The sequence below is a fragment of the Pteronotus mesoamericanus genome, unplaced genomic scaffold (genome assembly GCF_021234165.1).
Source record: "Pteronotus mesoamericanus isolate MK-2021 breed Mesoamerican mustached bat unplaced genomic scaffold, CSHL_Meso_final contig_98, whole genome shotgun sequence".
In the NCBI taxonomy this organism is placed as follows: Eukaryota; Metazoa; Chordata; class Mammalia; order Chiroptera; family Mormoopidae; genus Pteronotus; species Pteronotus mesoamericanus.
This window is the reverse complement of record NW_026555295.1, coordinates 2,566,912-2,581,615: the sequence shown is the minus strand read 5'-3', so window position 1 is coordinate 2,581,615 and position 14,704 is coordinate 2,566,912. Positions and strand designations below refer to the sequence as shown.

Below are 14,704 nucleotides of genomic sequence, written 5' to 3'. Positions count from 1 at the left end.
GGACGGAAGAAACGGCAGGAATATTCCGGCATGAATATTCCGCAGTGCAACTTCCTGCAGAAAGCCTTCTTAGATTAACCCTTCTCCGCCTGGAGTCCTTGCCCATCCTATCCCGGGTTGGATCCGCTGGGGCACTTCTGGGCTGCAGCTCCAGGAGCAAAGCTCACCGTGGCAACTCAAACTTCTAGGAGCAGGTAACCAGCGAGGGGGTCGCTCGGCAACTCAAACTTCTAGGGGCAGATAACCAGCGAGAGGATCGCTCGTGGCTCTCTTAGTCAAGACCTTAGAGTCGTACTTGCACAGTCTTCCCGGACCGCAAAACTGGCAGCCCAGGAACCAAACCCTGGTTGCGTCGGTGCCACTCTCTGCAGTCTAGGGCTGTCGAGCGTCGTGACAAGGAAAACTACACTCCCCACAACCCCTTGCGCCTCCGGTTCGCTGCGGTTGCTTATGGCCAATCGGAAGAGGCAGCTGTGGCGGGGGCCGAGGAGGGACATTTTAAAAGGGCCGGAGACTGCGGGCGTCAGTGGCCATGGCGGATACAGCGACTACAGCATCGGCGGCAGCGGCAAGTGCCGCTAGCGCCTCGAGCGATGCACCTCCTTTCCAGCTGGGCAAACCCCGGTTCCAGCAGGTGAGGACCGGGCTGTGGTCTGAGGGTCAGCGGGTGGCACATGGAGGGTGAGCAAACTCCTCTTCAAAGTCCCCTCTAGCTCTAGGGTCTTCGACCCGTGGCCACCCAGGAACCTGCAGCTGCTGGATCGGGGACCTCGGCCACAGCTGTCTCTTTTTCATTGGCCAGCGGGCTGGGCGAGGACTCCCACTTTGGCTCCCTATTGGCCGTCGGTGCCGTCGCTCTGCAGCTGCCCGCGCCCTCCAGCCTTTCCCTCCGGAGGTGCTCTGTGATTGGCCGCTGCGGGCTGCGGCCCGGGATGCGGCCGCCGGGTCCCGGCGGCTTCTGCAGGGTCGCTTTGGGCTGAGCAGCTGCCCACCCTGGGCGGAAAGTTCGAGTATGGCCCTGGATGAGAAGTTGCCGTGGCCGAGATGCCTTCTGACTTTTTCCCCGGCTGGGGACTGACAGTCCGAGTTTCTGGAGGAGCCTCTGGGCAGCATCTATGCCCCGCGGTCACGCTCCCAACCTTCCACCCCAACTGGGTCCACTGTGCATGACGGGTCAGGGCCACGAGCCCAGGGGTGTTTGCGGCCTGGCAACTCGTCCCCTCTGGCGGGTGATTCGCTGACGCAGCGAGTTGGTCGGCTGGGTCTCTGTCTGGGATGGAGTGAGGACTTGCGGGGAGAGCCGGGTGCGGGGGAAACGCTGTGTCATCTGCTGGGGCAGGCTACCGCTGGGAGGGTCTGAGTCCCCGGGAGCATGCACCAGCTTCCTTCGCTCTTGACCTCGGCGCCTTGGGTCTCTGCACCCGAGCCCAGGTGCCGCCAAGCACTTGCTCTGTCCAACCTGCTCAGGCTCTAAGGAGCACTGTGACAGTGGTCCTTTCCTTCTGGCACCCCCGGCAGGGCGTCGCTAACTCCTTCTTGGTCACGGAGATGGGGATGGAACCTGCAGCCCGCAGAGGTTGAGAGGGACCGTTCCCATGGCTGGGGCAGCCTGCTCTCGGGTCCCGGCTGCCTCCTACACCGAGGAAATGGACTTTATTAGGAAAAGGGCAAAGAGACTCGCTGGAGTGAAACTGGGGTGGGGGACAGCGGAGGAGGACAGAAAAGTTTACAGGAAGAAAGGAAAAGTGCAAAGGCGGTGCGGTGGGATTTTTGTTGTTGTTTTCGGTGGTGGTGGTACAGAAACTGGTTCCAGTAAGGTGGGGCACCAAGCTTCGCTGATAATTAGGGAGCTGTGTTCCTGAACCTTCTGAGAAAATGTCCCTACTGTTTTAAAATAGGACTTTAATTCCTTAAAAAATAAACCATCTTAGCATGTAGGTGTCTAAGGTAACACTGGGGTCTTCCTACCAGTGTAGGGTGCCACCAAGGGCGAGACTGTGAGGGGTGCCTTTGCCTGCACTTGAGTGACCCCTTCTTTGTCCCCCTTTCTTCGCCCTCGGCAGTGGTCAAAGCTTAGTCGACCCATCTCTTCCCTTCTTCCCCTGTGACATTACCCCTAGTGGGACCAGGGTACTGACTTCCTCCTGCCCACATCTTTGACCACTCCAAGTGGGCTGCTAATAAGTCAGCCTGCCCTATGGTCCTCTGATACTTTTCTGTTTGGTTACTTGGTTTCTTTAACCCCTGTTTGTACCTGTTGAGTGAAAGGGCAGTTCTTTGCCCTTCCATTGTCTCCATTTAACCCCGAGGTGGGGCTAGGCACATAGTAATGTGTTGAATAAAGATCTGTGGGATGTTTTTTCTCTGGTACCTGCCCTGGGACATAGTCACACAACAGATATTTACCTAGAACTTCCAAGTGGACTGAGCCCTTTGCTGTGATCACCACTGGAGCCATAAATAAACATTGGAGAGGACAGCCATTGCTGGTATCTTCTTTGGCACCTCTCTGGAAAGCAGTAACAGTGCTTGCTTTTGAAACGCTCCTCCTCCAGCATAGTGGCCTGCATAAGCACAGTGCATACAATTCATCCATGTTAAGGGAGTCCTCTTTTTGCCCAACCCTGTTCCGTACCAACTGGTCCTACCTGTGCAAGCAGCCCAACCTGCCACCCAATTGACTCCTAAGAAACCTGGAGTCACATGTGTATTTCCCTTCCTCTCCCTTACTTTCTGAATACAACCAGAGGTCCAGTGTTCTCATCTCTTAAACAACTATCAAATCCACTGCTCTCCGCTGCCAGAATCCTAGACCAGGCTCCCGTCATCTAGCTCCTGAACAACCATGGAAGCCTCCCAATGAGTCTTGCTGCTTCCACTTTCAACCCTCCCTATGCTTCATGGCAGAATCCCAGCGCAGGTCTGATCAAGTGACTCCCCCACCTCCCCTCAACTTAAACACTCTCCAGTGGCTTCCTTGGCTTCTGAAATAAAGGCCTCACTTTTTAAGGGGCTCCAAAGGTCCCCCCCTGCTGATCTCTTCTTCCTTGAATCAGAAGGCCATTCACCCCATCAAATCTCATTTTTACCACATTGGCTGCTTCCGGCCCCTTGAACCCTGAGTGATTCATAGTCCAGGGTCCATTCCCAGAGCCCACATCGGGGACACCCTCTGAATCCCCAGCCAGCCTCGCCACTTTCTGCAAGAATGGGTGCCAGGTCTTTCCTTATTCCCTGGAGTTGCCCCAAACCCTTCCTCCCCTCATCCTTGGATCTCCCTGCAGAGGAGGGCAGGGGAGCAAGGGCACTGAGCAGTGTCTCGAGGGTGGAGACAGATAGCTGCCTCAATGGCTTTTGGTCTGGGATCATCTTTCTCCTCATAAGATGATGGTGATAGCCAAGCATTGTTCCAACTCTTTTGTGTATTGACTTATGTAATTTTCGCAACAACCCTTTGAGACAGGTACAGTTACCCCTTATATTACCAGTGAGAAAACTGCAGCACACAAACAGGTTAACTAATGTCCTAGGCCTCTGGCTCCAGAGTCAATGTTTGTTTGTTTATTGTAGACTTTCTGCCTTTGGGCTACAGGTTCAATGAGAATTTCATTCCTAAGCCCAGCGATTTGGGGGTCTGGGTAGGGAGGGCTGCAGGCTCCTTCCCAGACCACTGCCCTCAGCTGCTGCTTCCGAGGCCCACCCTACCCCAGGGGAGGCCACGGGTACTGCAGGCCCCAGCCCCTGCTGAGAATTAGCTGACTCACCTTTCTTGTGAAAGAAACTGGAGGGAGTCACTGGGCTGACTCATTCTTCAGGTAAAGGGAAAGGAAAGGAAAAACATCCACTGGCTGTCTGATTGGGTAAAGAGTAGGGCTGGATTCTGGAGGGGAGAAAAAGGCCTTATGTTTTAAACTATTGAGAAAATAAGAATTAACCAGGCTGAGAAAGGAGAAACCTTTCCTGCCATTCATCAGGCTGAGAGGACAGGCATTGAAGCATCTACCAAAAAACAGCGTTTCTCACAAGGATCCGCTGCATCTAGAAAGTGTCCCAGCAACCTTCCTGTTGAGTTATCTCTCTTTCATACTCACTGAGAAGTCACATTCTCCAAGATCTCTGGACCTGTTTTACAAGGGCACTAGTACCACTCGGGAGGGTCTAACCGCCTCCCGGGCCCCACCTCCAGGGCCATCCCCTTAGTCATTAGGATTTAACCTATGAATATTGGGGGAACACAAAACTTTAGTTTATAGTAATAATCACAGTAGAGTTACTACATTAAGGAAATTTAATATGGATGCAGTATTTTTATTAATCTATGACCGATATGTTTGTCAGTTGTCTTAATAATGTCCTTGAGAATATCATTTCCTCCTCCCCTTCCTGTACAGATTCAATCCAGAATCATGTGATACATTTTGTTGTCTCCTCAGTTTCCTATAATGTGGACCAGTTCCTCAGTCTTCTTTTGTCTTTATGACATTGACATATTTGATGAATAAGGCCGATTATTTTATGGATATCCCTCAGTTTGGAGTTGCCCGATGTTTCTTCATGATTAGATTCCTTCCAGAATACTATGCCAGTGAGTGATATTGTGAACTTCTCAAGGTATCATGTCCAAAGGCTCCCAATATTCATCTGCCCATCATTGGTCCTTTTAATACGTCCCCATCATTTGGAGGGGTGGCCCTTCATTACTTTCCGGTACAAAAAAATACACCAGTCTCATACCTTCTCTGCCCCAGCCCTGGAATTGGCGACTTCTCTAAGGAACCCTGACTCATTTTAGTGGACCAGGATCAGGATGTCATTCTGTCTCTTTACTATGCACTTGCTATCCTTCTGGCTCTACTTATTTCCTTGTCTATTAATTGGAATTATCCTCTTGATATGCATTTCACACCCTCATCACCATTTTTTCCGTGTCATAAATGTGCGGAAACGTGATTTTAAATGGCTGCATAGTGTTCAGTCACCATCCACCTTTACAAACGAGGCAGCAGTGAGCACCCTCAGCACATGGTATATCTCTGGCCAAACCGCTAGTTGTCTCTGACTGTTTCCTTACACTAAATTATTAGAAGTGAAATTTTTCCAGGACAGCAGTATGAGCATTGTAGTTTAGGCCATTAGAGTTATAAGGGGTTTGGGAAGCAACTGTTTTTGTTAGGAATGGTGCTGGAGCTTGACGTGGTCTGTGAAAGGCAGCAGCACCACAGCAGGGATGGAAGTAGGAGGTGGAGAGGCTGCTCCCAGTAGGCGGTAGGTGTGCCGGGTCGAGCAGAGATGGAGGCAGTGTGGAGCCTGGTGTGTGCAGGAGACTTTGGGGTGATGCGGGGCCTACTACAGGGTCTTTTTGGGGAAGGAAAAGGAGCAGAAGTCACTGCAGGGCCTGGTTCCCTGAAGCAAGGGGAGGGAGTGTGGAGGCTTCTGTTTTCTCTTCTATACAAAAGACGGTGCTTGGAGAGTTGTGGGGTCCAGGGAGGATCTGGGGCAGAGTCAGCGAGTGTAACGAGGCATGAACCCCCAGCACTTGCAGCTTTTCCCTTGGTCCCCTAGCTTGGCACCCTCTCTCCTCTCCTTGAGTTTGGCTTTGCCAAGCTGGCTCTGTCCCTAGGGCAGAGGGCCCAGGAGCGGGGTTGCTTGGTTTCCTTTTATTGTGCTCTAATGCCTGTGGCCTGCTTTGCACAAAGCTCTTCTTTTCCAGGGACCCTTTTCTGGGGAGTTGGCCCCTCATCCTGGGCCTCACAGCATCTCCAGAGCCACGGGGGAAGGAAGGCCTGAGGGCTGTAAGCAGGGTGCGGTGGTGCTTGGGCTCCGCCTATGGGGAGCTTAACCTTGGAGAGGGACCTTCCCTCACTCAGGAGGTCCTCAGCGAGGCAGGGTGGCTGCGGTGGTCAGAAAAGGCTGGGAGGGGGCAGGAGTCAAGGCCTTCCTACAGCCTGCGTGCTTAGTGACGGTGGGTGGGGAGCTGTGGAACAGCTTGGAGTGGATCTCTGCACTGAGAGGACAGGGAGAAAAATGGGAAGCATGTTGAAGAGAAGTTGGGATAGTCATTGATTGTCTTTATGGTCTTTCTGAATTGATGTTAGAAAGTCTTCAGACTGGGAAAGCTGCCCTTGGGTCACTGGGCTGTGGGGCCTCGTTAGGATTCACCACCATGTGGGTTGTCCTGGGGACTGAGGGTGAGGCCTAGCAATTGGGGTGAGGTGGGGGGTGCAGCTCCCCAGTGGCAAGAGGATGGTCTACAGCAGCTGATCTCTCCTCTCCCGCCCCCTTCCCCAGACATCGTTCTACGGCCGCTTCAGGCACTTCCTGGATATCATTGACCCTCGCACCCTCTTTGTCACTGAGGTAAGTCCTGGCTGTCACTCTTGTGGAGGCCCCTTGGCCTTTATCCCTTGCCACTTTAGAAGACCTGTGAGTCATCTGTACGTGTACTTTATACACATTATCTCATTTCATTTGGATCTCGCCATGTCCCTTCAAGGTAGATATATATCATCATCATCACCTCCAACTTTAATAAAATTATTTCCAGCTACATGAATTACATGGTCCTTACAAAAGTTTAAATAGTATAGATGTGTTTAAGTAGAACAAAAAAAGTATCCTTTATACTCTCTTCCTACCCAGTTCCCTTCTCTCATAGAGAATGAAGGTATAATTTTCCTTTTACATGAGAACCATTCTGTGAATTTTTGACAAACATATTCGGTTATGAATCCACCTCCACAATAATAGTGGAGAACATTTCTATTGCCCTAAAATGTTCCCTGATGCCTGTTAGCAGTCAATCTCTCCTGCCCAGCCCCTGGCAACTGCCTGTTTTCTGTCCCTACCGTCTTCCCGTTTCTAGAATGTCATATACATGGAACATGACATTTCCTCCGTACAGTGCTTCTGAGAGCCATCCGGGTCATTGCAGGTGTCACTACTTGCAGCCCTTCGCATTACTGAGTAGTGTTCCATTGAAAGGAGATTTCAGGTTTGTTTGTCCACCCACTTGCTGGTCAACACCAGTTTTCAGTTTTCAGCTATTGCAAATAAAACCAGTATAAGCAGTCTTTGTGTGGATGTATGCTTTCATTTCTATGCATAAATAACTAGGAATAGGATCGCTGGCTCACATGGTACGTGTGGTAAGTGTATGTTTAACTTCATAGAAAACCGACAAACTGTTGTTCAGAGTGGCTCCACATTTTAAACCCCCATCTGCAATATTACGGTTGCTCTCCATCCTCACCATCATTTGGTATTGTCAAATGTAAACCAATTAAGTTTCCTTCAGCTACCCCAAGAAGTGTGTCTTTTTAGCCCTGTTAGTATTTTTGTAGTATTTGCAAGTATGTGTAAGTATGCATGTACATACAAAATAGCAAAGATTTATTAATCTTTGAATAAACTGTGAGGAAGGCAGTGTTGTAAGCATTTAAATGCATCAGCTCATCAGATTAACTCAAAGGAACCCATGAGGTAGATACTATTACAAGTTCCATTTTACGGAGGAGGAAACAGATAAGTCCCATTCCTGTGGTGCTGGCCAGGGATGGAGCCAGGGTATGGACCCAGGTAAGCTTGTCTTCAGAACACTTATTCTTAGCCAGTTTGCATTCCTGTTCGGGTAACTGGATTTAGAGAACTCTCCCAAGATTCCTCAGTGGGCGGAAGGCCCTGAGTTCCTGCCCTGGGCCACAAACCCTGAGGCAAGTCGTTGAGCCTCTTAGTTGGCTTCCTGAGTGCACAGCTCTTCCCTGCACATCTTCTCCGTGCTGAGCGCTGACTGCCTTGCCCCAGAGTCCATCAGCTCTGGGAGGGAAAAGCCATGTGGAAAGAAGCGCAAGGCCTGCTGGGCACCTGGGCCTGAAACAACCCCCACTGTGCCCGAGGGAGCAGCCCAATAATGTGGCATGTGGCGATTAATCTGATCTGCGGTTTCCCACCACATCTGGCAGGGACGGAGGCTCAGGCATTTTACTGGCCGGCCCTCCCTGCCCCTCTGGCCCTGCCGCCTCCCGAGGGCAAGGCTGCCGTACCTCTCGGCTCTAACAGGGTTCTCCTAGGGACCCGTCAGTGTGATCGCAGAAAAATTTGGAAGAGCATTAAACCAGAGAAAACACTTACCTAGCCTAGATTAGGTATCTTTCTAGAAAATTCCAGAAAGGTGCAAAACTAGATACAGTTGCCACATAATCCCAACATAAATGCTACCTGCTTGATGGAAGAGTCAGCAGAGGCTTAACCCAAGGGGCAGAGGTGCTCATGGTGGACTGAGAGGCGTGCTGAGAGATGACAGAGGGAGACTAAGGGGGTGGGGCAGTATTTCGGTGCTCCCCAGACTACCGTGAGTCGACAGGGGCTTTGGGGATGGGTGGGTGGCTACAGGGCGACATGCCGCCTGTGCTGGGGGCTCCCACCCTCCCTCCTCCCCAGTCCACCCCCTTCTCATTCCCAGACCACTTCATTTTACTGCTCTGCCCCTGTGCCACATCTTCTTCTATGCTTGTATTTTGAAAGGGCCTAACATTTTTGTACACCACGAAAGCATTTGGATCTAAATACCATTACAAAATACAGAAATCTCATACTTTAGTATTAATTGAAGTGTCAAAGCAACTTAACTACTTACTAACTAGAAAATGAAACCAATGCAACAGTAGTTTTATCATATTTCTCAGATTTCACAGGTTCCCTCCCTTCATCCAAGACTATGACGGACTCTCCAGAAAGATCTTCACCTTTCCCCTGGTGCTGTACCCCCCACCCCCACACACCAGCTGGGGACAGTTTCCAGCATAGCCTGCTGGCCTTTTGGAAAGCATCTCCCCACAGACCTACTAGGCCCTAAAAACTCTGGAACCACCATGAGCGGGACCTTCAGGCCCTCACTGGTTCTTGCCCCGGCAGGTGGCTTAGCAAGGCCATCTGCATGAACGAAATGAGAAATTAGAGGCACTTGGAGGAAAAGGTCTCTTAGCTGCGTCCCTCCCCTGTGAACCGAGGCCCTGCCAGGAGGAACAGCTTCCCGCTTCTGCTGGGCTCACGGACCACGGCTCCTGTCTACACAACATGGTTTCTCTCCCAGGGCCCTTGGCTGGTGTCCTGGGAGCGAGTGTGGGACCGGCCTGCTTGCCTGTGAGTGTGGGAGCAGAGTGGAGGACGGGAGGAGGTGGCTCTGGAAACCAGAGTTTCCTGAGGTGGACAGATCCCGGGCAGCTTGAGCCATCTGGTGACCTGGTTCTGAGGGGCAGCAGCTGAATCAATGGATAGACTCATCTTGAGAGTGTTTTGCAGCTACTTGTTTGCAATTTATAACTGACCAAGCTTTAAAAAGATTCCAACTCTTGTATGTGTAGTGAGGCAGAGGAAATCTGATTCACTGTAATTTCTCTTAGGAAGAAGGCTGGCTTTGTTTTATGAATGGCTTGAACAAGGCTTCAGGGAGGAGGTTGGTCCGCTTGAAAGACGGGGAGGATTTGTGCTTTGACCCTAAGGGAGAGAGGAGAGAGAAGGACGAAGAGGGGACAACAGTGGGAAGGAGAGCAAGTGACCCCGCGAGCTGACAGGCCAGTACCTGGGGGCTCTTCTGAGAGGGGTCATGCCCACTGGGCTCGTGGTAGTCATTGATGGGACACAGCATTGTCCCCGCCACCATCGTTTCTGGAAAGTTGTTCATAAAGTCTGCCTGGGTCATGAAATGTCTGCAAGAGTAGATATTTTGAGAGGACCTTGAGGGGGTCCCGGTCTCCACGAGGGTGCAGAATGTATGGGATCACCCTGAGGCAGGAAACCACAGGAGCTGGCAGAAGCCCCAGCTTTGGCCTTCCACTTAGGTCATGGAATTCCCTCTAGATCTCTGAGGCCAACTGACATCTAAGCTACATTTAATTGTGGATGGACGATAAAAGGGATTTGCTCTTCTGAATTCAATAATTATTTAAGGGAATAACTGGTTGATAGACTGTCATCCTGAAGGACATAAAAAACTAATAGAAGAAGTGTTAACAATACCATCTCGATACTAGTACTGGTGTAGCAATTTAAAACTATTCGGGGTATATTGTAGGATAGATTAAATAAGTTATTATATTGATGTTGTGAACTGGGATTCTGACCATGGGAGTGGGGAGATAACAAATATATGAAGAAGGGAAAAGACAAAGAACTCTATGATGTTGTATTTGAATTGGAGATATCACTATGAACTCATAACTTACACACGTGCACACCACACACACACACACACACACGCACGCTCACACATGTATTTCCCAATTCCCTGGCTCTGTTATACCCAGTAACAAGGTACCACTATCCACATGTGGGGAAAGGGGAATTGCTACATATAGTAAGAAAGTGCTCAAAGAATGAGGGAGACACAGGAAATGGCTTGAAGGGCAACCCACTGGTCACATCTGGGACAATTTGAACATTAAGAAGATTAAACACAATAGATTCTAATACATTGAGTAATAACGTAAGCAAGACACAGGTTCAGCTGCCTGCCACAGCATAAGCCAAACAGGTGCAAGCGCAAAAGGAAAGGTTTGTTTAGGTGTTGCAACCTGGGAGAATGGTGGGCCCCTGTCGCGAAGACCCTTCCCACTTCCTGCTCAAGCCTGCAGTTCTTATAGGGATAGGGAAGGGAGGGCTTTTTTTCTCTTGAATTATGTTGCTAGCTTTTGGCATGCTGGGGTCCTATCCACTCATCTTTCTAGGTTTCAGCTCCGAAGGCCCTGTTAATCTTTCTAGCTTTTGGTCAGCTCATCTATGCCAATGGGGAAGACTCCCGGGCATTCCCTGACTGCCTACCTATGGTAATAATAATAACAACAATAATAATAACAATAATAATTATTATTCCATGAATTCATAGTAATACTAAAAATGTGGAAGAAGGAAGCTATTCTTCACAGAAGAATGTCAGCTAATAAATACAGAAGGAAATAACCATTGTGTGATCCTCAATGAAACAACTGATTCCAACCAGGATTTTTGATGGATGCTATTTCTGTAGAGCCAAAGATTGTTGGGAAACAGGGTGTTTGTATGTTCTCAAATCAGATATCATTCCGAAGATTATTCAGCAGTTAGAAAGGGGAAAGATTACCTTTACTATGGGCTGGAGGACACCCCTTTAACAAGGTGACCAAGCTTAGCATCACTAACAATGAAAACAACTGACATTATATGCCTCCTGATGTGGCATATTCTAGTATTATCCCTAAACATGGGGAAATATATGGAAGTCTAAAGAAGAAAATAAACTGCTTATTACTCCACTTACCATTAACATTTTCATGTATATTTATGTGCAAAATTAGCATATGTATATACACATACATAATATGTATATATGTAGCTCTATATAGATATATAATCATGTGTGATGTATTTGTATACATAACATAAATATATACAGGATACATATTCTTTTTTTCCATATAGCACATGATGGGCATTAAATGTTATTTTGAAGTATGTTTAATAACTGCATAATAATCTACCATGTGGTTATTCTATAATTCATTTAATCATTTTCTCTATTATTGACCATTTGGGTGGTTTCAAGTCTTTTGCCATAATAAATAATATTGCAATAAATATCTTTGTACATAAATCCCCCCATCTTCTTCTTTATTTCCTTTGGATAAATTCCTAGAAGTGGAATTTATTTATGAAAGGCATTTTAAGGCTTTTGAATATATTGCCAAATTGCCCTGCAAATTGTACCAACCTGTAACAAGGTTATATCATTATTATACTCTCAACGGCAGCGAGTGAGGCTGTCCATTTAAATGCATTCTAGACAGAATTAGACATTCTAATTTTAAAAATCTTTAATGGAATTTTTAATAAAAAATACCCAAGTGTCAGTACCTTTATACACTTCAAGTTCTTGCCTGTCTGCATGCATTTTTGGCATACTTATATCGAACATGGACTTTTTGTTTTCTTCTTTCCATTCATTTCCAAGTCTTTATAATTTTTAAAGTCAAGTCTTATAGTATAAATAGCCATTACTATTAGACTCTTACGTGTAACAGATAGGTTGTTTCCTAATTTTTGTGATCCTGCAAAAAAACAAAACAAAACAAAACAGTCTCAGGCATGTCACTTTTCATCTGTGCTAAATTTATTTATTGTTTTTTAAGAATAAATTCCCAAGAATAGGATATCCTGGCTGGAGGCCATGATTGTTTTCCTAGTTCTGGGATAGCTGGACAGATTTATTTTCTAAAGGGCTGTAGTACTTGACATTCCACCAGAACTGTATTGGTTTACCTCACATAGGCGCCCCCGAAGGTGAGCAGAGGTCAGACACAAGGAAAGCAGAGCTTCTCTCGTGTGCCCCTGGTTTCCTCTTCTGTTGGGCCTCCCAGAGGGTGGCTCACGGCTGATGGGAGCCAAGCCAGACAGCCCTGCAGGTGCCAGGACCGCTGGGAGGGAAGAAGAGGGTCTTAGGAAGGCCCAAGGAAGACAAGAGCAGGGCTTGGCACTCAGCATGCATGTAAGTCCTTAGCTTTGGCCCACAAGGTCCCACCACCTGGGGCCATAATAGGAGTGGCTCAAACCAGGGTTGCAGACAAAGTGAGGATGCATGGCCCTGGACTTGGCAGGGGCAAGATTGCCCCAGGTGAGGGCAGTCAGACAGATACTGAGCAGTTAACGTGATGTGACACAACCTGCTGTCCCCCCTGCCAGCCGTCCCTGCTCTATTCCCTCATGCGCACCCGCACCCTGCTGCCAATTTATTCTCCCTGACACGTGACACTGCTTTCTTGTCATTTTTTCAGTTCTGCAAGCTTTGGGATTCTCAAGCTTTGCCTTAAATGCTCATGTTTCAATGGTTCCATTTCTCTAAACACACTCTCCAGTTTCTCTGTGTCAGGCTCACCTCAGCTTTGAATGAGAATGAAGAAGGACCTTCCTTTTCCTGCTTGGAGTGCCCACTCCAGTAAGTGTCAGCTTTGGGTGCAGGCCTTGCTGTGGTTTCTTTGTGAGACTGCCCTTCTCTCAGTTACTGTCCTGAGGACAGAAGATTCTTCCATGCTGACATCTCACGGAAATGCCCCAGAACGGGGAAGGAATGGGTTTCCAGGGGCCACCCACCCACTCTGAGACCCTGGGCAAGGAAATGCCCTTCCCTTCCTGGCCCCTATTGTTTCAGAAAGGGGGACGGCCTAGGTGGTTCTATGATATACGCACACACAGAGTATTTCTATTCATGTCCTATGTATGTGAACAGGGCACACTCACTTGGAATCCGGGGAGTCTGTAAAACCAGCATCACCATTAACGGACTTTACAACCTGATCCCTAACCCTGACTGTACCCTTTGCCTCTCTCCTCAGAATCCTCAGTCCTTCACTTTTCCTAAATGTATGTTATAGGTGGCCCCACGTTGGTGATGGGCGGAGGTAGGCATGCCCTGTGGTTCTGCAAAGATACCTAAAGTCAGCCCCCTGCTCTCTGCACTTTGCAAACTCTGACATGACATAAGCACGCAGGAAGGAAGTGGTCAGGGACCTCAGAGAGGTGCAAACCCGGTGCTCTCCGGCTGTTCACAGGAGGGGACATTTCTGGAAGATTCCTGGAGAAGTGAGCCTTGAAGGATGGATGGTGTTGGTGATAGACTTGCAGAGCAAGGGTGTCTTGGTGAAGTGAACAGTATGGGCAAAGTCAGGAGGTGGGAATATGCAGGTACCACCTGGAGAATGGGCGGGTCCCTTTACCAAAAAGGGGGTGAAATATTTCTGGGTGCTACTCGTATCCTGGCTAGTTGCTGTCACGCCCATCATATATTTAATATATTAAATATTATTATAATAAATTAAATATTTATGAGTGTATCAGTTTGTCATCCTCCCTTAACCAAGCAGAGATTATACTGTCTGCATTTAGTTTGGGGGTGTGTTATGGTGCCCCCTCCTCCCCCAAAAAAGATTAGTTTTGCTTCTGATGACTCTCCCCAGCTTTCCTTTCTGAGCTCTTCCCTTCCTGTGTCTCTCTGTCCCCATTCCTGTTGGTCCTGATCTCCTGCCCTCTCTGTCCACCCCCCCGAACACTACATACCTGCTCTTTTGCTTCCTTCTCCTTCCCCTCGGGGACTTGGGTCCAGGATTTTGTTCTGTTCTTATTCTCTGCCTCTGGAATCGATCTCCTAGGTGCCAGCATTTCTAGAGGGACCTTCTGGAGACCATGCCCCTGTCAAATACAAGGAGACATCTCACAGTGGCACTTTTTGGCAGGTGAGCCAGAGGCAGGCAGGCTGGGGATGGAGTCTGGGAAGCAGCAACCTGGGCTGTCCGTGCTCCTGGCCCCTCGGAGCTCCAGAGAAGAGCCCCCAGTCTTGTCTCCAGCCAGCTCGGCCCCACACCATCTTTGCATTCAAGGCCTGGCTGCCTATTCTTGGTCAAACAGACTTTCTGCAAAGTTCATCCTCCCACTGACTTTCAGTTTTCCCCACCCCCTCACATGCCCAGGGCTTTTCTGCCAAGCCTCACAATGCTTTGGGGTGAGAGCGGGGTTGATTCTCCTCTTACCCCTCCAGTCTCTTGAAAATAGCACCCTTCTCTGTGGGGAGACCAGCGCCCAGAACAGCCAGCTCTCAGGGACCTCTGCAGACCAGTGGCCTAGGCCCTTGCCTGCCCAGAGGGTAGCCTGGAGCCCCAGCCCTTCCGCCTCTGACACAGGGATG

General features: G+C 49.0%; 1 protein-coding gene across 2 annotated transcripts in view; it reads left to right on the top strand.

The window, feature by feature from the left end:
- The first annotated feature begins 527 nt into the window (after positions 1-527).
- Positions 528-14,704, top strand: part of SFXN5 (sideroflexin 5) — a 102,842-nt gene continuing 88,665 nt past the window's right edge. For both annotated transcript variants that reach the window (XM_054586859.1, XM_054586858.1), the window contains exons 1-2: positions 528-634; positions 6,289-6,357. In XM_054586859.1, the coding sequence (XP_054442834.1) occupies positions 533-634; positions 6,289-6,357 (171 nt within the window). In that variant the 5' untranslated portion in view covers positions 528-532. The remainder of the gene's footprint in view (positions 635-6,288; positions 6,358-14,704) is intronic.